This window comes from Drosophila rhopaloa, unplaced genomic scaffold (genome assembly GCF_018152115.1).
Source record: "Drosophila rhopaloa isolate 14029-0021.01 unplaced genomic scaffold, ASM1815211v1 contig_155, whole genome shotgun sequence".
NCBI classification, from domain to species: domain Eukaryota; kingdom Metazoa; phylum Arthropoda; class Insecta; order Diptera; family Drosophilidae; genus Drosophila; species Drosophila rhopaloa.
The window spans coordinates 3,700,038-3,725,695 of NW_025335034.1; the positions used below are offsets into that span (position 1 = coordinate 3,700,038).

General features: G+C 39.4%; 2 protein-coding genes across 21 annotated transcripts in view; one reads left to right on the forward strand and one right to left on the reverse strand.

Moving 5' to 3' along the window:
• LOC108041146 (TLD domain-containing protein 2) overlaps positions 1 to 25,658 on the forward strand; it is a 92,581-nt gene that overhangs the window by 38,237 nt on the left and 28,686 nt on the right. For 8 of the 20 annotated variants that reach the window (XM_044457259.1, XM_044457263.1, XM_044457265.1 and 5 more), the window contains exons 3-7: positions 7,430 to 7,806; positions 8,494 to 8,996; positions 18,712 to 18,783; positions 23,870 to 23,973; positions 25,365 to 25,652. In XM_044457259.1, coding sequence (XP_044313194.1) covers positions 7,546 to 7,806; positions 8,494 to 8,996; positions 18,712 to 18,783; positions 23,870 to 23,973; positions 25,365 to 25,652 — 1,228 coding nt within the window. In that variant the 5' untranslated portion in view covers positions 7,430 to 7,545. Of the gene's footprint in view, positions 1 to 7,429; positions 7,807 to 8,493; positions 8,997 to 14,470; positions 14,585 to 16,893; positions 16,991 to 18,711; positions 18,784 to 23,869; positions 23,974 to 25,112; positions 25,300 to 25,364; positions 25,653 to 25,658 lie in introns of those variants that run through there. The other 12 variants (XM_044457270.1, XM_044457271.1, XM_044457273.1 and 9 more) reach the window with 9 other exon arrangements.
• On the reverse strand, positions 21,938 to 23,175 carry LOC108053828 (probable mitochondrial import inner membrane translocase subunit Tim17 1). The gene is made up of 3 exons (XM_017136551.2): positions 22,768 to 23,175; positions 22,171 to 22,370; positions 21,938 to 22,110 (listed from the first exon to the last, which is right to left on the reverse strand). The coding sequence occupies exons 1-3, from the start codon at positions 23,087 to 23,089 to the stop codon at positions 22,090 to 22,092; spliced, it is 543 nt and encodes a 180-aa protein (XP_016992040.1). The 5' UTR covers positions 23,090 to 23,175; the 3' UTR covers positions 21,938 to 22,089.

Below are 25,658 nucleotides of genomic sequence, written 5' to 3' on the forward strand. Positions count from 1 at the left end.
CTCACTGTACCTGACTTCGGTGAATTCTACTTGGCCCAGACAAAGGAGCTTAATGGTATTTGTTTGCTCAAGTTGGCGTGAAAAAGTGTCATAATTACACAAATAAATATAAATCTATAGATATTTATAAATACCTGTACGCCGAAATGCAAACAAAGGCACTTGAGATGTCCATCCCATTTTTGTGTGGTCATTTAAGACAAAAGTACTCTCCATTTGCCATATACAAATTTTGATTTATTGCCGACAATCGATGATTTAATAAATACCAAGTTTTAAGCATCGAGAGAGTGTCCATAAAATGTTTATTACACATTTACGGATCTGGCCGCCCAAAGTGTGCCAAAATTTTCGAAACGCAGCTGCCAAAAAACTTTTCCGGCTGTATGCTCAATAAATTCTATATATATTTTAGGGTTGGCTAGATAAGACTAATTAAATAAAATGCGCCTTAAGTTTTGGCCAGTAAAATCAACACATTTTTGGGAAAATTGTTTTAAATGTAAAACATTTTTATTTTCAGAGAGAAAACACCTTTTTAGATCTTGTTTACATTGAGCTCTATACGGCTAGTGCTGTTTTCATAGTAATGTAACTGGTTTATAATAAACAGATTTGTATAATCTGACATCTTTCAAATAAATTTTGATTCTTTTGCGATATTGTAGTCAAAAATACGATAACCGGATTTTATCTGGAGCCCAATATGTATTTGTAAACGTTCATTTGATGCATACAACATAAGAAGGTGTTAGTTGTACACAGTTCCCAAATCGCACTTCCACTTCCTGTGTGTCACGCCTACACATCTGTTTTGATGATCATTAATCAATCAGCTGCACTCATAACCCATTCAAATCATAGAGTGTTGCGTTATTAAAACCGACTTTGATTTGCATATTGATTGCCGCCTGGCGGGGTGATTTTATAGTCTTCCCATTCTGGGGTCTATCGGGGCGTAAGGCCCACCCATGTGACTTGGTTCCGTCTTTGGATTGTTTCGGAGCACTTGTAATTTGTTTACGCATACTCGCTGTTTTCTAAGCTGTTCACATTTTGCGGAACACAAAGTTGACGATTGATTGGGTTTGATTGAGCGCGTAGTTGCGAGGGAGACAGTGAATTCGAACCCGAACTGGTTTGGTTTCCCCAACAAAGGCGGCGCACAACGGCGCGACTTCCGCCATGGTAAGATACTTGAGTTTTGTTTCCAGTGCGGCAAATAATTATCGAGACTGGAGAAAACCACACTCGTCAGAACACTTTAATTGTTGGCCGGCTCGAGAGCACAAAGACACAGATACCGGGAAAAAAGCCGGACTCGGATACGAGGACCGAGTCAGCATTCTTTCTGCGGTTCACACACAAATCGGCTCAAGTGTCACGGTTACGGATTATGTCATTCCATGTCGCCATATCAACCTGGCAATGTCCGCTCTCTGATTACCGCCGCCCAATCCCCCGATATATATGTACATATAGCTCGTTTGTCAGTCAGCGGCTTTCGAGTATCATATGTTTGATTCTAAGGCGGATTTATGTCGTCATTTGTTCGCTTATTTATTAAAGCTTGTAGACTAAACAGCGCGTTGTTACAGGTGTGATCGGACTCTTGGAAAAATATTAAGAAAAAAATGCTGGCTTGAATACCATTTATACAATACCCATTCATCAACAGCTGTATGTGATACCAGGTTGTTACTTTGTAAAAAATAATCGTTAAATTCGAGATGGTCTTCAAGTTATTTAACTTATCGTTAGCATACAATATGTGTTATTACGTGCGTCTTTCTGGAATTTGTATATTTTATATGGCTTACGTGTTCTGCTTAACAAAGTTGATTTCATTCTAAACATTTCGCAAAATGGTAATAGTCTTGAGTCATCAAACGGGGCATCTTTTTGTTTGCAAACAACTTATCTTCGTTCGTTATTTCATGGATGTTTGTTGTGTTTATATTGAATTACTGATGTGTGCGGAAGTATCTTGTAACTTGAAAATGAGTTTTGTATTTCTGGGAACGCTTATCTGAGCCGATACTTTGGGAGAGCTGTTTGTTTTTCTGCTAGATACACGTATTGCTCTCAAAATATTGGGTTTGTGACTCTTTCTAAGAAAAATCTGTAATTGTTTAGATTTAAATGCGTATTGATTTACTAACAGGAGCATAACTTTGTGTCAGTAAAAATACTTGAAGCTATATGATATCATAAAGTTTTAAAGATGATAATATTTTTTAAATAAAAATATTCAAATAACAAAGGATAATATTTGAAATTAATTATCCGTATGATAGTGAAGAAGAAGGAACTGTTTAAAACTAAATAGCAAAGCATTTTAAAGTATTTTTTCAGTGCACGCAAGAAATTACTTTTATAAGGAGTGGCTTTAACGAACTGAAGAAATAAATATATATGTATATAGGTATATGAAAAGGAGCAACGATAAAGTTTCGCCAAGAACTCGAGGTTAACTCGATGACCATCGGAAACCCGCTCTAATCGCGGACCGACCGTACCCATTTTTCCGCATTTTTCTCATTTTTAGAAGCCCAGAAAGGAACACTCCCACGCCCACGCCTGCATTAGCGGGGGCAGGGGGTGCCACGCCCAACGCCCTGCATTAGGTGTGCAGGCCAGGCCAGGTGTAAACTGGTTAGTTAATGACTGAATGGCCAGGCAGGAATTCGCCAGTGAGCAAACACGTATGGGCAACGCGATCAGAGTGTATCGGAGTGTCGCGTCTATTAATAAAGCCGCAGGCCGGCTTGTCATGTGAAACTGGGCTTAAATAAACAGGCGGTCTGATGCAATTGTTTTTGCAGTCGGGCGGTATTTATTCCGATTCCGAAAAGGAAATGCGAGCTATTGGGCAAGCAGAACGGAGTCGTATCTTGCAGATACACACACAAAGTTAAAGCAGCCCACAATCGAAACCCTGTCGACCACTTGACACTTTGGCTAATGACAACGCCCGCTAAAACGGTAGCACATGTAGATACATTTGTATCTTTGCCGCACACGTAGATACATGTGTCACATTCGCACATGCACAATACTCGGCGGTTCAACGACATTCGGCGACCAGTTTTGTTTTCATTTCGAAAAAGAGCACAAGAAAAGGGAATTAATTATTCCAATTTTGTGATTTATGAACTCGAATTCGTACAGCTGACAACCTTAGCACTACTGAGGGTGCCCGGCAATTGGCTTGGAATAAGTCGTCGGCTGTCGCTCATTAAATCGAACTTTATGAACTTAAGACGATTATTAGCAACTTATTTGTTCAACCGGTTTGGCAGTGGGGATAGGATAGCCAGCTTATAAACATTTGCCAGCTGAGTTCGCAGATTACGTTTGCACGTAGGGAAAGGGAGCGAGCCTCCATTAATATACAAATTAAATGTCCTGTTCAAAACCCCCATTTCTGCCCGTTTTCTCTTTCATCTGGGCAATTGTTTACCCCGTATTCTCACCCCTGATGAAATGTTTGCGGCATTAATGTAGCAAATTGCTTCAGCACAACGTCAGACATATCGTTTACATGCCATGCACACGCGATGTATCCGCCAATCGTCGTGTGTAGATACATTTGTATCTCTCGGTGTCCATTGTTGCGCCGTCTGAGTGGTTTATTTATATCGTGTTGCTCTTGTTTCTGTTTCTGTTTCTTTTTCTGTTTCAGTTGCATGTTGTCTCTTCTGCCTGTTCGCATTTCATTTCATTTGGCCCCATAACGTGTCTGCACCTACCGCTCAACATGTGTATCTGCGAGATACATTTGCTGCCGGTTGGTTTCTATCGAAAACGAAAGTGCAGTTTTACGTGCCTGCCGCCCAATTGAAATGCATTGCTATCAAGTTTATTATTGTAGCCATTTACCCATTGACAAAAGATTAAAACTCAAGATTTCCTGAATTCGTTAGATTTTAGTTAGTACCTGATTGCGAAATCCAGAATATTTCAATGGGCTAAACCTCTAGAATCTCTTAGAGATTGATTGTTGTTAAGGGTTTTTCGTGTTTTATCAGGAATCCGAAGTGATTCAAATCGAACTTATCTTTAGCACAATCTTTTTCAGACTGGCATGGATATTATTTGTAGGAATTGTAGGATTTATTAACCACAATCAATCCAATGTTATTGCCGTCATTTTCTTAGGCTTTCCCAATCATAAAGCTAAATCCTTAAGATTAGCCCCATCAAGTGGGCCATAAATCAATGTCGAAGTACAATTGCTGTCCAAAGTTTTGCCCAAAGGCAATCGTAGTTCCCATACCTTGCCCCTTTAAACTTCCTGTGATGCTATAATCTATTCTCGGCTCTTGTTTTTTCACCCACTGCGTATAAACATAGACTATGGAAAATTTTCACACTTGAGCACATCAAAGTTATCAACGTTTTCACTGGACCTTGCCATGCACTGCAAATTGCAGAGCTGCATCCTCAGCCATGTGTCAGTTGGCCTCGTCATCGTGTGTTTTACGGGCTCTCGTCTGATGCATTTCCATCTGAATACGGGGACCAATCCGATACCCCAATGAGGTATTTATAAGTCCGTGTCCATGCTCTCGTGCGACTGGCTGCGGCCTTATCAGTTCAACTCCCCCTTATCACGTGCTGTAGTTTTCCGTTCTTGTGGCATTTGCATGGAAAATTTCGTTTTACTCAGATTGTACTCGATTTTCCAGAAATATTGTTTTATTTTTATGTTCGAAGTCGACGCTTAAGAGCAATAACAGAATAATTAAATAAAATTCCACTGCGATTTCTCAAGGAGCCTCTCGTTTTCTGTGCTATGAGTTAAATGTTGCTTGTAATGAACTCCTTTGATATACCGACGTTAAAGTGTTTGATGTTGTAAATTGTCCAGTTTTTGGCTTAAAACCATTTTCTTTACTAAATCTCGGATATATTAAAATGATATATTTGTGATATTCTACAAACTTATTAATATTTTTTAACTGCCCCATAAGTTGAAGCTAAATTTATGAAGGGATCCACCACAGCCGACTAGTTTATTCGCTTGGCTAGCCATGACATTGACACACTAAGACTTTGAATACGGACTTTGGCTGCAGGTCTTTGTATTTATTTATTTATGCGCGCATTGCACAATTGATCAGGCGACATCCGAATAAATAATAGACTCCCCAACGGGCTATTAATATGGGCCATAAATTATGGAATGGATCCCACCTTCGCGGCTCAATGGAGACCGTGGATTGAGCCCAGACCTAGACCTAGACCCCAGCCCAAACGCAGACCCCGATCCAGACCAAGTCCAAGTCCAAGTCCAAGTCCAAGTCCAAGTCCAACTCCACGTCCAAGACCTAGACCCGTGACTTTTGTACGTGCCTGGCCGCCAAGCGTGAACTCCAATCCACAATCCATTCCAATCCAGCGGAACCTGCACTTGATTCGCGTCGAGTTTGACTTACAGTGTAAGCGCCTTGAGCTCGACCGGTTGTGGTCAGTTTCGAGTTCCCGCTCTGCTCACTTATCGAGCGGACAAGGTTGGCTTTTTTCCCCCATGTAGCTACCCGTATATTCAAATTGCTCTCTTCCTATATATTCGGCCCGATAAGGCGGCGCGTATTTACGACCCTGTCAAGTGTTTGCGCACAAACACTGCGAAGAGCCTGCCAATATCTCCTCCAGAGATAATGCCAGGGACACATGTAAACAAGAGTCGGGAACTGCCCCACTTTAGTGATCTAATCATATGGTATCAGTCCTGAAGTGGCCTACCTGAAAGGGATTATTGCGCTTGAAAATTGTATAAGTTGGACTGGGTTTATCCTAAGAAAATCACAAATATTTCTTGGTGGCACTAAATTGTAAACAATATATCCAAAGTACATTACCTAAGTTAATGTGGCTGACACGAAAGCCATAACTTAATTGTGTTTAAAAACTTAATTGTGTTTAAAGAAGTTCTCAAATCTTTCATTGTAGCATAAAATGAAAAAAATAGCTATCCAAACTACATAATTTTATTTTTTATTTATCGTTAAAGATTATAAAACACAGTTTCTTATGAGCCATAGCTTTTTTTTATTACTCCAAAATTAATAAATTTCTCACATTAATAAATTTGTGGAATGTCCCATTTAGTAGAACAATATCTTGTGTGTGTGGCAAACTTAGCACTATTCTCAGCCGCGTAATTTGTCGCGTGGGGTCTAATGACCCATTTCAATTAACTCCCCCTTGTTCCCTCGAAACATTAACTATAATTTACCCGGCCGGGTGAGAATTGGAAATACAAACAGCCTCACACGACTTGATCTGGCGTTAAATTGTAAAGTCTGTCAGTTTACAGAAACATATGCGGGGCCCACGCCCCTTAAATTGCCGTCTGCCATCCATTGTTCCGACCAGAATCGTGTGATAGCGACAGTTGTAAGGCAAGTCGAGCTAAACTTTAAGCACTTTCGATTTCACAGCCAAGCGGCGTATCTTGAGCCCCCTTCTCACCCGCGAATCCAGCAATTCTAGTCCAGTCATCGCCGGCTTTTCATCATCATCATCATCATCACATCGCAGCGCTCGTCGTCATGATTGAATTTTTGTGCTGGTTTTTGTAATAACCCATGTGGTAATGTCTGATGTTTTGTTGTCGTAGGTTGTTGCCCATTGTTACTCGCCCATGATGTCATGAAGTTTTGAGTTAATTTCCATTATTAACTGCTTTTGTTTGTTGCTACCTCCACGATGTAAGTACGTACATTATTGCGGAATAGGGAGGCAAGCGGGCTAAAAGTGAGAGGACGGGTAGCTATCATTGGTTGTAATTGTCTGAGGGTATTTTTCTGGATGCTTACACAGATTAGATTTATTTGGGATCATAGCATCTACATTTATGTGGTTACCACTTATTAGGGCCTTGAATATTAACTCGTGTCTGGGGCTTTCCTGTCCTATAGATCCAATCAAATCAGATATATTTATTTAATTTGGATTTATTGGAGTTCGAATCGAAAGCTCATTAATTTAATGACTACGTCGCAGCGGGTTTAAATATCGATCTGACACTGTTTATCCGAAGTGAATTGATCTCTGACACCGGGTGCTAGTGCAACTCATTCCCCTGATGATAATCCCAGCCCTGATCCCCCTGCCAAAAGCTCGGTGATGGATAGAGCTTTGTACTCTACCCGTTCGCCCAATGCACTTAGAAATTCCAGGCTGGTTTTGTTGTTGTTCCGACGACAACGTTCCGCTCGACCGACAACGGCCTGCTAATTACCACGCTAATGTCGGTTCAATAGAGTTCACTGAAAGTAAAAGTTTCGCAACCGCAGAGAAAGAGGGAGAGAGGGCAACGCTTGGCAGTAATTGGAGCGCGGCAATTAACAGCCAAAACCCATACCCATACCCCTAACCGTGAATTTCGACGATAATTAATCGGTTGGAGTACTTGCAGCGCCTAACGGTTAACAGTTAGCAGTTACCAGTTACCAATCCACCAATCCAACGATCCACCAACTCACCCATCCGCCCGAGAAGTGCCCTCATCCGAATCGAGAACCGATCTCCACAATGAGCATTATCGACAGCGGCAAGTACCGCTTGCGGAAGGACTGGGCCAGCGCCTCCATACCGTCATTGGTGAACATCGACGAGCACGACGGCGACTCCGGGGACACGGAGGGCAGTCTGAACGCCACGGCCCCACTGCCTCCGCAAAAGCCCCCGCGGCGCAGTTCCCTGGCCCTGGGACTGTTCTCCAGCAAGTCGGACAAGAGCCAGAAGCGCCGCAGCTCCATAGCCGTATCCTTTCTGCGGCGAGATAGTAGTAAGGTAAGTCGTACATTAAGTCTTATCTTATCTTTTGAAGCGTAAAATCTCCTTTTACTTTAAAAAGTTAGGTTAGCAAAAGTGTAATTTAAAATTCTAATTTTCAAAATCATTTTAAGTGTTTGCTTCAGAATCTGAAATTTTAAAAACAGGAAAAAAAGCTAATTTTAGTTCAATCTTATGTAACAAAAAGATTTAATATTGTAAAACGACTATATAACGATTTTTATACGAATAATTCGAACCTTCCTATAATGTTCAAATCGTAATGATATCTATATTTTGGTTTATATTCGTCTATGTTAAAAAACAGCAAAGGTATTTAAATTTTCTTAATATTTTCCTATTTCCTAAATGATAGTCGTCCTATTTTTCATTTGTCTCAACTTATAAACCCTCTTCAAGGGTATAACAACATCAGGAAAGCTATTAAATAAATAAGAGATCAAATTCTTTCTTTTTTTTTGTCCCATATTTACCATACGTTAATAATGTGTGTTATAAAATAGTCGTTTATTGGCAGAATAAAATAGTAAACAAAGATTTGTTTTCGATTACTAGAGAAATAGCTTCCAACCAAACTCAAACTAAATTTAAATGGGCTTTTAGTTGGAAGGAATTATAAATTACGAACCTATTTTTCGAGATGTGGCCCATTTGTAACCCTCACCATTTCCTCTCTACTTGCAGAACTCCACCAAAGACTCGTATGAATCGGCTGTCCGCAGCGAGAAGTCCGATGGCTCCGGCGCACCCGGCAGCCCCGAGATCGTGTACAGCTCGGAGGAGAACATCAGGGCCAGTTCCCCGAACGAGCCGGGCAAACAGACCTTCTTCGAGGACGGCAGCCAGTCGCCGAGGCCAGTGCTCCAGGGACTGAACTCCTCGTACGAGGGGCCCTCCAACGACCGCCAGAGGCGCAGGCGCAGCTCGCTGCAGACCAAGTTGGACAGGCACCGGCGCAAGAAGATGGAGTACATCAACCAGCGGAGCCTGGACTCCGGCCTGATGTGCAGCGAGTCGCAGAGCGACCTCACCAATGACAGTATGGCGGAGGCCTCCGGCAGCTTCGCCAATGGAACCGGCAACGATGATGAGGACGACATCATCGATCCCAGTCACGGGGAGTATTTCCCGCGCGAGAAGCGCCACTCCTGGTGGAACATATTCGTGCCCGACAATTTCAAGAACAGGTTCGCCTCCATCTCTGTTTGACTCTAACCGTCTGCGTGTTTAACAAACGCCTTGCCAAGTGACTAAAATGCATCGATTGCGTAAGAGACCCTTTCTGCCCAATCCCACCCAATCTCCTCCCGCTGCGAATGTTGAACTAACACCCGTCGAATGTGTGATTAATTGCCGGCATGAAACACTCCCACACTCAGACACACACTCTCAGATACATCCCCGGATGGCTTGCGTTTCCGGTTTCCCTGGGCTACCGCTTCAGCTTCAGCTTCATCTTCAGATTAATTTATGCGATGCGTCGGGAGGCATTTCCTCAGAGGAGAACCTCCGCGCAGCTGGATTATTACCAGCCGAACGCTCGTTTGCCAATTAAGCATAACGATTCACGCACTCGCCGAAAGCCATTCATCACCGTCGAGGGTTATAATTACAGATTTCTGATTCGTATTTTTCCAACGGGTGGTAGTGGGGTGGAGCAGGACCAAACTCATATACAACTAGAATCAGTTTGGGAAACCTAAGTTAATAGTTACGTTGGACATACATAAACTAAATGTAAGGGCGGAACCTACGTAAAATTATAATAAATTCTAACCTTTTCTTGCTTAAAGATGATAACTATAATATAGGACTAAGCCACAAAATAAACCGTATTTATTTATATTTACTATAACTTGCAATAGTGTTATCTGCAAAGTTGCTGTATGATCGCAAGCAAGCTGGCGAGGCAATAGGAAACAGAGTTTTATCTGAGATTTGTATATGTAAAAGTCCCAAATAACAATTATTTGAGCGATTTAAAAATATTAAAATTAACAAGTAACGATTATATGGGAATCATATAAATAATAATCCGAATCAACGATTATTTCGGACTTATATGAATAAAAATCGCAAATAACGTTTATTTCAAATTCATTTAAATGAATGAAGATCTCAAGTAACGACCTTTTCGGTCCCTGAAATGAACACTTTTTGATTCAACCAACAGCATGTGGGAGGACTGCTGATTTCGCAAAACAAATAGTTCCCCACACCTGCTCTTCTTTCCCAAGCAAAGATAGACTCTAGAGACCTTCGCCGGGAACTCGGGGGTTCATTCACTGACCCCGACCCGCCGACCGGGCCAAGTCATTGCCTCAGACGCCCAACGGGGGCTTTGGATCTGTTTCAGCCTTCGGACGCGCCTCGACTCCATTAGCCGGTTGTCTATCAGGCGAGGCGGAATAAGCCCCATTATGCTTATTATAATTATTACTTTTAATGCCCGCACAAATCTTAGCCCCCGGCCAGGGCAATTAGAGGCGAACTCTCCTGACGAAAGCCGAAAAGCACTCGAAATCGGCTGATGATCGGCCGTGCAGCTCTTGAAATATGGGTATCGGCTTATAAATATTGCACTTCGATAACGATATTTTTCGGATAATTTGTGCTTCCTCAAAAAATACAATTTTTTGTTTGTTCTCGTCATATCTTACTTTTAATTACCCAGCATTTTGTTTTGTTTTGTTTTCTTTCTCTTGTCACACTTTGCTCATGTCTCGATTTCGAATTGAGACTTTGTTTGTGTTTTTGTCTTGTTTCGCATTTTAATTATTTTTGATTATTTGTGATTGTTTTGTTGTTTCATTTTCTTTAATTAAAAACGAGAAACAATGGAAATTATTGCCTGAAAGGCCTTGTAAACAACAAACCTTTTGTGAGAAAGTGTTGACGAGCAAATAATGCCAGGACTATGCTTTGCACAAAAATTAAAGCCATAATAAAGTCAAAATCCGAAACCGTATTTTTTCCATGCGAAATAAGAAATTTGCATCTGTGAAATATAGCCATGCAAATTAGTTACGAAACATATATCTTGATCGGGCTTATTTCTTTTATATCAGCCCCTTTCCTTCTGGCTTACATAAGCGACCTGGGAATAATAAAAAGCGGCACTTTACAATTTCCAATGTCAATTAAACTTGTAAAGAAAATTAATGGAGCGCACAAATATTGCGAATTGTCCAACGGAATGTAAGCAACGGCAATATCAGTAATTGACCATATTTGCTATATTGTTTGCCTCTGTCACTACAAATCTATGTACATATACATAAATGTAGTGCGATTTTCAACTTCCATGCAGCACGTTTTTATTACACGCGATATATAGTTTCTATATTTTATTCCCTTTTTTATCTTAACGCTTTTAGTACAATTTAGAATTAATGAATTTGTATGGGCCTTACAATTTTAGTGGTTGAGCTAGAAAAAATGAATATGTAACAAAAATTCATGAAATTTTCATATCAAATTTGATATATTTTTGACACTTCAATAAACAACTTTGGTCACTTTAATCCACTCTGAAACACAAAAATCTTTTGTAAGCAACACCAAAGATGATGGGCTTTGTTGCTCAAATATATCCAATCATGCCAATCGATTGGCTTGTGTGCTCTTGGTACTTTTGTGGATTTTTGTCCCATCAACCATTCGTTGAAAAAGCCGCTAAGCCCCCGCAAGCTTGCCACTTGAAATTGTTAATTGGGGCCTGGTCCAAACGAATCCGAACAGCCTCCAGTCACAAGGCAGAATTTCGTCTCACGTGAGTATTTGTTCAGCTTTGGCTTTGTGATTCCAATCTAGCTTCTGTTTCAGTTTCTGATGTTGATACAAGTACGAATTCCATCAGTCAGTCACTCACTCAATCGGTTAGTCCAACAACATCCCATAAGATGCTTAGAGCCAGGCTTAGTGATTCCAAGTCAATGCCTGGATAATGCCCACACAGTAGTTATTTAAATATCACAACAACTTTGGCCAATATTTGATCAGCTTATATGCTTGTGTGCGACTGTATGCAAATGCCATAACTCATCAGGTATTCTTGAAGTAGTATGTGTTGCCTGAACACTTGCAGATATTCATTAAAACAGTGCAAACAAATTACACTAGCTGGTTAGTATAATTATAATGCCCAAATCTTAATTTTCAGTATTTTTACTGATTTACTTCGATTTCCCTTAGTGACGGTTTGTTAATTCAAATTACTGTTAGGTGTGAGTGATTTAACCCTTTTTAAAACAATTAGGTTGTCAGACTTTAATTGAGTTTATTGGTTTATTAAAAAATAAAGTAATAAATCTATCCATGCCCCAAAAATATACCTCAAAACAAAAATAATTTAAGCGGCACTTAATGGAAACACATATAATTAAACATACAGTTGAACTTTCCTAACTCAAAGTGCACAAAATATTTGCCTCTTTAACTCGGGTTCTAGAAATGGAAGTTGTATTACTCTCTTTCTCAGATTCAGTTAAGAAGTCTATCCCATAAGTATTTTGTTTTTACTATTAGTTTTGTGTTTGATACTGATTCATTTTCTGTAGAAAGGCGCCCCAGAAATTGGGTTCACCGAGTTTGAATGAGTCACTCCCGTGTAAAGTACGTAGATCAAACTTTCATTGGTTGTCAGCAACCGTCAATTTCACACTTGAAAGTGTCTCAATATCAGATTCGGAGCAGCAAGCACAAACACCATTCTCGAGTTGTACTATTTCTTCCGAGCTGGAACCCACTTCAGCTTATCAAATTAGTACAAATAAGCACTAACAATAAAGGCAGCACGGGCACACGAACACGGGACCCTATAAGAAATTCAGTACAACGTTCACTTCACCTCTCCAATCGTCCGAAACTCGTAACGCCCCTTTCGAGGCGTCGAAAGTTTAGTTAAAAACACAAACAAAATGAATACAGAAAACAAAAACAGAAACAGAAACGTTGGAAAAAAGGTAACAACCATTTGTGACAGGTACTTGGGAAACGCAATTGCTTGAAAATATACTTTATTATATTGTTTATAATCGTACGATTTATGGGCCCAGTGGGACAAGACTGACCAAAGACTTCCATAAGACCTCATTCGGGTTCGACTGGCCTGACATTTCGGTATCAACATCTATCTCTTTATGGCCACCCAATATAAAGCGAATTGAGTCGTATTTCATTTTTAGACCTGCCCCGCCCCTTGCCATATATTCTATATATATAAGTACGTTTGTCCAAAATCGATTTTTACGTTTCCCCATGTCGTTTGTTTACAAATTGTGCTGTTAGGTTTTAAGCCCTTTCAATGTATAGCATTACAAGTTCTCTAAACAAGTTTACGTTGATGTAATCCTATGGGTTCATTTGCTTCAATATTCATCGATGATTGTTGCGAAATGAATTACCCAACTCAAGGCTTGAGAAATTCTTAAAGGTAATTAATATTGCAACTAGGTAATACATTTCAATTCGAATGAGGGTCCAGACAGCATGACGTTGTCAGGTGGGTTTCCAGTAATGATCAAGTGTGATGGGATGATTGATCAGAAAGGAACCGCTTGGGTTACTAGACGTTTATGCTAATTTGCTACCTGGTATGGTGATTAAAATTAAAAGTTTACAACCCGAATGAAGATTTTATGATTGAGAGACATGATGATTGATCATAGAAGTACCGATCGATTCTCTAACTAGAGAAGGGATCATTCTCTTATGAATAATAACTATTTTATTAATATACCTTAAAAGGAACCTAAATAGAAGAAATCTTTTTATATTTCAAGTTTCTATTAATATCTTAGTTCTTAGCATATTCTAGTTACTTCTATAAGTGACTTTGTAAAACGAAACTACCTTCTCACGTTTTGTTTACTCGGCTATTTAACGCGCTTTCTAAATAAGTTGGCAAATATTTAAAAAAATAAAACATATGATAACAGTTTCGGAAGACGTAACCCTTGTTTATTTACGTAACTGACAACGTGAAAGTCATATACTAACTTAAGTTAGGTCAGATTTAGTCGGATGCGTTCAGATTTTTTAGCACTTCGTAAAACAAACATGTTTTGTGTCCCTCCACAAATGTCATTTTGAGGGTTACTATATCAGCTACAATAATAATTATCCAGATATTGTATCCCTATATAGATTAGGCCCAGTTAATTCAGAAAAACATGTTCACACACATATATTGATACTGGATCTTGGATTTTATTTGCAATGAAATGTTGAAGTAAAGTTTATCTCGGAGTTTATGCGATCTTTTGTAATATTTCAGATCTGATTAGATCAGCGAACAAATGTCTCCAAATACACGATATGTTGGCATGTTTTCAGATCTGTCCAACTTGGATTCCACACCAAATGAACATAAAGTGGGGATCTGGGTATTGTTTGGATCCGAATGATTACGTGCGTGTGTGCACAAAGTCCACAGAGGCAGAGGCCTTTTATTGCGCTCGGCTGGCTGCTGATTTGATAAATATATATTAATGCCAGAACAAGAGGGCAGCGGAGCACACTCACTCGCACACCCGCTGGTGTGTGTATCCAGAATGATAACATCCCAGGCCCATGTCATTAACAATGACAGACCCGGACCCATGGGATAATTTTTATTCTGCGTCTGTCAGTTGGAAATGGAACTGACGCGTAGCGAGACATTTGAACCGATCTCCCTCTCGAATCCGCGGCTGGATCGCACCCGAAAAATCGTAATTTTATGCAAATGCAAAGTGCAAAGTGTCAAACTGGATTCTCAGTGCCTCTGGCGAGAGTGTGTTGAGTTGATTATAATTCATAATTTATTTACAATACAAATTGCTTATATATTTATTACGAAATGTGCAAGGCAATTAGGCTTTATGGCATTAAATATTCATTACATTAAACGAAACTCTTTAAAGCCAATTAAACGCAATTTCTTCGAGATGGAAACATACCGAGATGGCGAGAATCGCCATCAATCTCTTTCAATTAAATATTTTCTCATTAAAGAAAATTTGTACGATTCAAGATCGAGTTTTGCATTCGTTTCAATTAGATTCTCGCTTTGTTCAATGCTTTGTTTATTGTGTGCTCGTTTTTTCCCAATGATAACACGGCTCTTATCTTAATTTACGTAAAGCAAGTTTCAATTTAAATGAAAGATAAAAGTTTCTCAGTGCTGTTGTTGCCGCGTCGGTTTGTGTAAATATTTTGAATTTTGGCCAAACTGGTTTATTGAAATTTTGTCTCTGCCTTTCTTTGTTTGGAATTGTTATTTCTGTTTTATTTTGCTTGTGGAATTTACAAAAGTGAAGGTCAGTTAAGTCAGCCAGAAGGAAAAATACAAAGTTGTTTGGGTGTTTAAGTTCTCAGTTTTAGGTTGTCTATCAAGGGGCTCGTCTGTCCAGCTTCCGAAGTTTTGGCCAGATGTTGCCTGTCCATAGGAATTGCCTCAATAAGCCGCTAATGAAGGCAGGCTGACAATTCTCACAGATTGCCCACCAAAATTATAGGCTCCATGCTAAATGCCTGGCAAACACGTCAGATCCAAACTAGATTTTATGTGAATATCAATCAGGTTGAACAAAAAGTAAACACGCTGGAAAAAATATCAATCGAGTTGCTGATGTTTTCATTTACGACGCCGCTGGCGCCGAGAAATTAAAGGCAACTGACCACAATCAGTCGTGCTCACACCCGCAAGGCATTACAAAAGTGATATAAAATGCAATTAATTGTTTCAATTAAGGCCAGTCAAAAAATGTTGGCGTGCAATATAAATGTGCGACGAATATTTCCTCGTCTGCGCATGACTAAGAACGCCGCCGGCTAATTTAAATATTTACAAAATACTTTTTACATACAAATGCCCCCAAACAAGATAATGCCGATAGCAAAAGCCCCGTCGTTGACTTTCTTTTTCCCAGCCGCAGGTGAAGGCCAACCTTAACCCAAATTCGTGTTTTTGTTGACTGTGCGGAGGAGGATTAATTTCAAGTGCAGATTGAATAAGCAGTCACCTTGTCCGGGGTTCATGAATAATCATTTGGGTGCTGTGGTTGAGGTAATCCGTTGGAAGACAAATACATCTTTCGAGTACGATCAATTTGTTGGATAAAGATGATCTGGAGATCTCAATCAGTTGAGCAGATGATCCCATTAATGCTGCAGTCTTTAAATGTTTTGGAGAAATAAATAGCTTCAAATGATTAATACAATCCAGAATTTGTTTAGCGTTGCAGCGCTTTATCCCACATTGTTATCACATAAGTAAGTAAGTTTAGCTAGAACTTCTCTGAGTCAAAATTATTTCCATTACGCAATCGTCACGTGCTGACGTGCCCTCGAATATGACACATCTTTATGTGCAAAAAATAGCACAGACAGCTGCAAAAATGTGTCCAAAAATCCAATTAACCTTTTTCTTCGTCGTTAAGTTGGTAGCAACGGACGAGCAAATACAAACAACGTTTCCTTCGTTTTATTTTTCCAGAGCAACAGAAAGCCAGGGCAAACAGAGATAACGATGCGGCATAAAATTCTAATTATGAGGTGGGAGGAAGGCAAGGCCTTGGGGGGACTCTAAATATGATTATCAAAAGTCGGGCCCAGGCTGGAAGCACAATAGAGTTATATCAAAATCAAAGGCGGAATTAAACCGGTGACCGAACTACACGTGACAGCATTAGACAACTGCTGCAGTTTGTTGTCAGTTTTGTTATGGTTGTTTGTATTCATCCGAGACTCCGGCTGATAAGGGCTGACTTTGGGCGAATTTTATTTGTATTTCCCTGCCCGACGACGGCTCCTCCGACAAGCTAATTAATTTTGTCATCAATATTTTCCACAACCCACAGCACTGACAGCCAAATTGAATCATTAAAAGTCAACAGTGTCAAGTGAATTTATCTTTTGCTTGTTTTAGCCACATTCCGTTTTTTCTCTCACTCATCTGTCAACTACTATGGCTATGATTGATCGACCAGTTAATCGGTATCCGAACTTTTCCCTAAAACATTCATCAATTCCCCTTAATTATTTTAGCCCTTGAGCTGGGTGTAAAGACATCAGAGAAATTGCATTTAATTTAGGGTTAATATTGTTTCTGTTTAGCAAAGTGATGAACTAAGTGCATAAACATTATATAAATTGAAAACAAAATGCAGAACGTTATAATTACATCCCAATATTATTGGTAAGTTAATTTGTCTCCCTTCTACACTTAAACCTTTATTCTGAGGAGCTTTGGCCAAAAATATTTATATTTAAAAATCATAAAGACAATAATTGCCTGGTAACCAATATATGGCATTTTTCTCTCTACGTTCGTATCTTTATTATGATTATTAAACACTTCCGATTAGATCCCAAACGTTTTTGTCAGCCGATTATGTTGAATTGTGTGGGGTTTTTAAAGAAATGTGCATTGTTAGAAAAGTACACTTTAAAAACGATATGGTTCTCATCGATTCTTGTTTGCTAAAGTTTTTAACCATAAAATCCAATCGTAATCGTTACCTACGTGAGTCACGATAGGAATATACATTTTTTAAGCTTGTTCCTAACTTCCGGTGAGCTCAAAACCGACGAACATTATAATCAAGCACTCCACATGATCTTGTGCACGTACTCTTATTCCCCAAGCTTCCATCCTAATTCAAGCAATGGGTCAATGTTATGCCAAAATCAACGCATGTTTTATGAAAATAAGACTAGGGCACCAAAACATTCATTAAATTAAATCAAATAAACCATTACAAGCCTAAGAAATATTTTACCATCACAGCTTAATATAGTACCCACAGATAAATACAATTTAGATAGTGTCTTAATAGTGAGTCTTGAGTTTTGACTGACCCAAATAACAAAGCTTTTCGGTTTACCTCCTTTACATTTCTTCGACACCTATTAAACACCTTTTTTGAGTCGATTCAACGACTTCTCATAATTGCCCCAAATTTAGATAAACTGTCTGTGCAAAATGTTTCGACCATGAGCTATATCAGAGATTTTTCGGGTGTATATCGCCATAAGAAACCTTGAGCTTAACAATCTTAACTGGAATAGTCGCAAATTGTGGGATTTTTGATTGCACCCATATCATATCGGTCTATTAACTGCTCACCCTTGACAAGCTGCTCAGGTTGAACATTGTTCTTAAGAAGTATTCGAGTGCGTCAAACAAAACAAAAATGTTAAATACCTACATTTTGATTATGTTGATAGTATTAGCTGATTGCAAAAAAATTGGTAAATCCTAAAAGGTAATGGTAAATGGTAAATCCTAAATCTTTGAAGCACTAGAGGTTCTATGTATTTCTGAAGATTGACTTTTTAAGGAGCACTTGAGGTTCTCTGAATCTCTAAAGAGGAACTTTGTTATGATTTGCGGTACCAAAATAAAAGAGAAGAAATTAAGGATACGCCCAGTCCTATCACTCCGCTGAAAGCTATTAGCTAAAGTGTCCTCCAATTCGGTCCCATTTATTTCCACGACCTTTTTTCTGGACGTGACGATTCCAAAGCAATTAGCTCAGAGTCGACTGAACCACGTGCTCCCCACAGACATATAGACATGTAAATATCCAGTGGTATATAGCGATCCATATGGCCGGCAATTAGACGGGCGGGTTCGGGATTGGGATTGGGTCCGATGAATTCCTCTTACTACGTGTGCATTCCATAAACTGGCGTTTGTTAAAGTCGCGCGATTTAGGCGAGACACATTTCCCTTTCTGCAGTGTGTGTCTACTTTGAATTTAACCATTTCGTAATTATATATTTTTATTTACCCATTTTTAATTTTCTCCGTTTATTTTTTTGGACCTACTGTATTTTGTTTTGGCACAATTTGCTCATTTAATTGGTTTTGTTCGCCTGCCCCGATGTGCTCCTTATGATTTGCGAACGTGCCAGGTCACGTAGGGCTAGTCAAGATGTTTCCAGTTTGTCACGCAGCGTTGACAATTTGGCGATACCCGTGCGCAGGTAAGTTGCAACTAACGATCCCATAGAAACACCCACCCCACACACACACTCACACCCGCACACACACCCACACGAACACCCATCCACACAAATGCAAATGAGCCAGAGCCACATCAAGTGCATATGTATATGGAAAAAGCCTTTAACTGCACCCGCATGACATATTTATCCAGCTGCCCCTTTGTGATCTGAATCTATGTATCGCCGTTGAATGTTGCATGGCCAGACTGTATTTAACTCACCTGCATGCTCATATTTATAAAATTATTATTATAACATTAATGATATATTTGACTTTCAGCGAATTGTGACCATAACCCAAAGCCAATTTAGCAATTTATGAACTTTCGAGCAAGCCAATCGATTGCAACAATAAATCGTTTTTGCGGTCTGTATATAAGTTGAGCAAAACTCTAAATCGAAAACGGCAGGCAGCAAATATTGATAATTTATAAAACCAGCGTGCCGGTGTTCAAATTACACTCGCTCTCAGATTATTTATAGATAATCTTAATGTTCGCTGTCGTCTTATTAACGATTTTTGATAATTTATAAGTCGCGTATAAGTATAAATAAATAGCTGATTTTTAATTGATGTTGACAGATAAAATCCGCGGGTTCCAAACGTTTGAAGGGTGAGAGATAGGAGAGCAATAACAAAAATAGATTCTTAAACTTAAGAAATGTTTAGATGTGATGAGAATATGAAGAACCTACCCCAAGAAAAGACCACAACCTATAATGAGTCACGCGGAAGACATCAACATTGAGTAAAAGCAATTTATAATCAATTTCACAACTGCAATAATCGCCAATAATTCATGTTATTGTGCCTCGCACATTACGTATACGTAGTAAAACTGAGTCATTGGCTAAGTTCAACTTGGACTGTCTACTGTCTACGATTCGATCCGCGGACACAATAAATAAAAAGCACTCTAGTGCTGCAGGTAACACCCCGTGGGTTGTTGACATTTGGCTGGGTGGAATTGTGCCAGTAAAACGACTACCGCCGTTTTCGGTGTTGTGTTCATGCCACTGATCGCAGCCCAGGGCCAAATTCTCGAAGGTAAACAATGCACAAGAGCGATAAGATATATAGACCTGCCTAGTGTTGATCGAGCCCTGAATGACTTGTGCTTCAATGGGTTTATTCAATAGCCACTGGCTCTTTATGACACGCCGCATTCCTGCTATTTTCTGTGATTTTCGTAATAATGCACTCACTTTATATTCGAGTTTGTGGGAAATAAAGAGAAAAAATGGGAATTGCTTGAAGGCACCTGTATGTTATTTTGCTTTTTTATTAAGTGTATCCAACTAGTTTATGCGGAAGCGTGTCTGTTAGACATTTTACAACTCGATGCCGATTTGCAACAGTAATTAGTGCAGGTACTTTCAAAGAATTGTTCAGTGACTCAACATGCATTCGCAGAAAAGACATCTTAATCAATATCACTTTTCACGTTTAAAACCTTTAGGCTGCAGTCTAGACTGAGTTACTACTCATTTGCATTGACTATCGTCAAATCCCTCTGCCCAAAGTGTCTATATATGTATAATATATTATGTGAATGCGAGACTGCGAATATTTGGCACGCCTTGCTCTTGCTGACCTCCTCGCCAGCCAAAGAAAAAATGCGAAAAATAAATTCAGCCTCTGAAAATAATATTTATGTCATTTACAATTATTCATGTTTACTTGCCGAACAAAAGCGAAATACTTTTCCATATTAACGCGAAAACCAACTGTGCAAATGAGATTCCATTGGCTAGGTCGCTGCTTGAACTCAATTTAATTTAAATATTTAAAAAATAACTCGAGACGTCGTCAAATGTAGCCAACTTAAATTCAAACACAGTTGTTTCGCCCAGAAGCTGTTTTCGCAAAGGTTTTTCACTCCAATAGGCCTATCCTTATTTATAGAGAGTGGGTTTACCTGTTTGGTTTCCGAAGGGTTTTTTCAGCTGCGCAGCCATTCCAAGACTTTCCGTGGAAAATTCTCGTTGGCGAAAGGCGGTAGATGCGGGCAGGAGATAAAAATGGGGAAAACAAATATCGAATGGCGACAAATATGCGTTAAATACTTATTTAGTATTTGCTTTTCATTGTTTATCTTCGAACAAAAGCACTTTGCATGCGCCTGCTGCCGCCAGCTGAAAACTTCAGGCGAACAATTATTTTGCCCGCACACATATTTATGTATATTTTGTTTTTATCATTGATATTCAATTATGGTTATCGCCGTTTGCCCGCTAATTGGCAACGCGGTGAAAAGACACGCGCAAATAAAATTTTATTATTTTCATGGGAGGGAGGGGACACTTGATCGGCAGAATAAAGCCTCAATATATTCCTATAAATATTTTCCCCTTCGTCAGTTCGTGCATGTAGTTGTCATTCACTTTGTTGTGATTCACTTTGGTACGACTATCTTGACGGAGGAAAACTTATTTTCCCGCTCAAAATGGGAACGGAAATTAGTTTTGCCAATCAAAAGGGGACCGCAATAATAGGGAAAATATCACATACATAAGTACAACGGAAAAATAATTCAGGCAAATATGACAAAATAAGGAACATCTGAAGTAGGACTTTAATATGAAGTATTCTCAAAAAAAAGCACAAACAATTAATTTAAATAATAATAATAGGCTATTGCTTTCTTGAACTTAAACTATCTACGCTCTTAAAATAATTTTAAATATTTAAAGTAAATTGAAGGAATATATACTGGCAAGTCATTCTTAAAAACAAATAACAATAATTATATAACAGTTCGTTTGCAATTAAGCAGAGAAAAATGTGAACTTCAAAATCACAAAAATGTAATAATCTAAAAATAAAATAAAGATAAATATTGTTAAGCTCAGAGAGCGAGTGTGAGAATAAACACCATGTTTATCTATATAGGGACTAACTTAAACCATAAATCAAGGCGGCAGTGAGATAGTTCTTGCTTGAATCCAAGGGGTTTCGGGGAGGGAGCCCCGAATAAATAAGGTATTTCAATTATGGATCTAGGAAGCACACGCGCCTCCCAAAACGCCACGACACTTCAGCTCGACTTCGGACTGTGGCTATAAAAATGCCGAACCGAACAAAACAAGAAACGAAAAGGAAAATATATTTATGATTCTAAAACTAGCAATATACGACAAATGAATTTTAATTGAAATCGGAATGCCGCCAGACTCAGATTTGGAGGCGTTGTCGTTGAACAATCAAAGTAATCTCGTATTGAATTGGTATGCAATCGTCGACCCACGGAACGCGGATGGATGGCGATGACGCAGCAAAGAATCCTACAATGACGACGAATTAACCTGCGATGGAAGAGTGCCAAGTGAAGAAGGGGATATGCTTTTGGAGGAGATCCAACTTACTTCTGCATAGTCTGCGCTAAAGGGAGAACAGCCTGTCTGCTGTTGCTGTAAATGCAGCTGCTTGTAGATCTCTTGCCTCTCCACGGGCGACACCTGGCGGTAGGAATCCGCCGAGTAGTGGGACACCGCAATGCCCACGCCCTCGATCAAGGCCAACAGAATTCCACCCACCAGGGCACTGCTGAGCATCGAGGTTAATCCTGCGGAAGATAATTAGGAAAATACCTTTAAAATATAGCTACATATGTTATAAATGGTGTACATTTGCGAGGATTGATCTTTGCGTTTTTGGGTTAAAAACCCCGTGAACTTAGAAAAAAATCACTGTTGTACCAAAGGATTTAACATTTTAACACCCAATACATAGAAGCTGATTTGAAATTGGTTGGTATTACTATATATCTGAGATTAGATACATTATAAATATCACCGAGTTTAGCATCTTTGAATGGTCATAAAAGAAAGGCCAAATTAACTCAGATAAAAACCCAGGTCCTATGCAACTACACGTTTTATACGGATGTATACAGATATCCAAGTTCAGGCCCAAACACAACTATCTATGCATAAAGCCTTTAAAAGGATGAAAAAACTTACCCGTTCGAGCGGCCAGTATGCCCCCGGTGGCCGCTCCTCCAATTATCGCGTTCCACGGGTCCTCCTTCTTCCGGTAGTACACCAGAGTGCAATCGATGGCGCTGAAAGTAGCGCCCCACACCGCGAAGTTCCCGCCCACCAGGCCGGATCGGGCCCTTACCGCCGCAAGGCCGCCCCACAGGCGATGATTGAGGCCGGAGGGGGCGTTGCGGAAGCCCTTGATCGCCTGAAAGGCTCCTCCGCCCAGGGCACCCATGGTGAAGGCTCCGCCGCAGTCCTCGATGATGCGAAAGGGACATGGCTCCCGGCTGTACTCCTCCATATCAGTTGATTCTTAGAATTCGGCACAGTTCAGAGAGCAAATTAATCGGGTGAAATACGAGCAATAGGATGCAGGAAAGAGTGATATTTCGAGGCCTTCTTATGGCTGTATGTTTTCGATTATTAGGAAATTTTATTTTGAAAAACAATATTTTAAAACTAAAAATAAGTTCCAACAAAGTATTTTTCTATTTTGCTCTGTTTGAACATCTTACGATAACGGTAAAGATCCAATATGAGTTAATTTGTAAATTAAATGCCTATTATTAAATTGTATTATTTTCAAGTTTTAGTTAGGATTGTTTTATCAGCTAAAAGCAAGGGTTTCCGTCTCTTCTAAATTAATAAATATTCACATTAAATGTTTTCATTCTACTATGAATGGAGATACCACATGCATTATATTAATCTATCAAGCATCTTAAGGACAAGTTGCATGAAAAATCGTGACTTCTCTCCAATTATTTAAAGGCTAATCTAAAAAAACAAATCGAAAACCGTTTAAAAAAAAACCATTTAAAATGCGTCGTTTTACCTTATTTGGACACTCGCCGATTGTCTAGATAATCTTTACAAAACGATAGCAAAATACACAACAAAAAGGTTGAATAAAAAAGGCAACTGGCAGCCAATAAATAAATTGTTATTACCCGGTTATGGTCACAATTCGAGCTGGAAATTTGTAAGTGATAAGGATCGCAACAGATTGCACTCCGATCGCTACAAAGCCGAAATATTCCATTCACAATCGATTTTACAACCGTTCTGTGACTTTTTCCAGGAGCAAATCTCGCAGCGTGGATCACGGCCTTGCGGCTCCGTTTGACCTGGACTCACTCCGCTCGAAAGTCGAGCAGCGCTTTGAGAGCGTCGACAAACTATCAAGTGAGTATTGCAATTAATCAGCCTTCTAACCAACTAGTTATGAAGAAAACTTAACTCAGAGACTTTGCAAGTATATCCATTTGATTGGCAATCTCTTAAAATATGGGTAAAAAAAATATATAACTGTATGTTTTCATTTCGAATAATTTAGACTTACGGTTTTTCTTTTTATACTGGAAATTGTGGATTTAAAGTCAGTAATACCCTTCGGAAATATATATTTTTGGGTAGAAAAAAGTGAATCACAAATTAAAATTTTTAGTCATTTACCTTCTTCGGTATTACTTAACTAAAATTTAATTGATAATTTAGAAAAATACATTACCTATTATTAAATTTGGTACTGGGTAAACCAGCTGCGAAGATTATTTGAAAATACTTTTTCATCTTATTCAAAAATATAGTGCTGCCAGACCGTCAAACTGAACTTTAAGTTAGCGCTAGAGGACGCTCAACAGACCGTGTAGAAAAATTCAACTCTAGGTGTCGCTATTATTATTTACAGTGACGGAATGTAAATAACACTCTGGGCATAAAATTAAATTAAATTATTATTTGAAAAACATAATTTATTTCTTTTTTGAAATGCAGTTAGCAAATTAACAAAACAAAAACGGACACACAATTTTTTAAAACTTTTCTTGTTAAAATTTAATGTGTAAAATATAATATTTAATATGACTTGCCTCAAATAAGCAATAGCCAAAATTATTATAATGATTAAAAAATTATATCATCTCAATATATAAGGTAACGAAAATCTGGTTCTTCGAAGGTTAAACAAAAAACAGCCGTTCTTTTTTTTATAGAAAATAAATGAATTAGATAAGTAATAAAAGGGTTGAATTTAAACTATATTTGTGTGAATTTCTTATCATCGATTTCTAAATTGATTAGCAGGTTATCTGAGTGACTACAAACGGGGGTAACTGACGAACTTATTCTTATTAGTAAACTTGATAAAACCGTTGTTTAGCTTGAGTTTGTGTTTTTCCTTTGCCAGTCCCTTTGAATATTTCGCACTGTGCGGTTGCAGAATGTTAGTGTTTGAAAATGCGCGCCCAAGTTAGCAGCACATATTGTGACAACTTGACAGAAAAGATGAGCCATGAGGCATTTAGGCAGATAAATTTTAGTGTAAAGTTTGGTGCAAAATGCTGGAAGTGATTCAGATTTACTGGCATCTGCCGACGAACGAATTCTCGGTTATATACCTATGTCGACAGCAGGCTCCGTCCACAGGTGTGATTTACTCGCACCTGCGACCTGATGGCGATTTGTTTGAGGTCTTTGAGCAGCGTCCCTCCATCACAGCCATTCCGCCGAGTAACCAAACGCGACCACGTGCAACCAGTTAAAGTTATTAATTATCATTTCTTTTCGTTTCGCAGGGCAAAAGTCTTCATTGCCCACCATACCCACCATTTCCTACACCGTGGGCAATCGCGACACCCTGACCTCCGTGGCCGCCCGCTTCGACACCACGCCCTCCGAGCTGACCCACCTGAACCGGCTGAACAGCTCCTTCATCTACCCCGGCCAGCAGCTGCTGGTGCCGGACAAGAGTGCCAAGGACGACGCCTCCAGCAGCTCCACCCACGACGCCGACGGAGGCAGCCTGTCCGGCAAGTCGAGTCCGGTCGAGCGCAAGTTGTCCGGCGACGAGAGCCGCGAGAAAGGTAAGC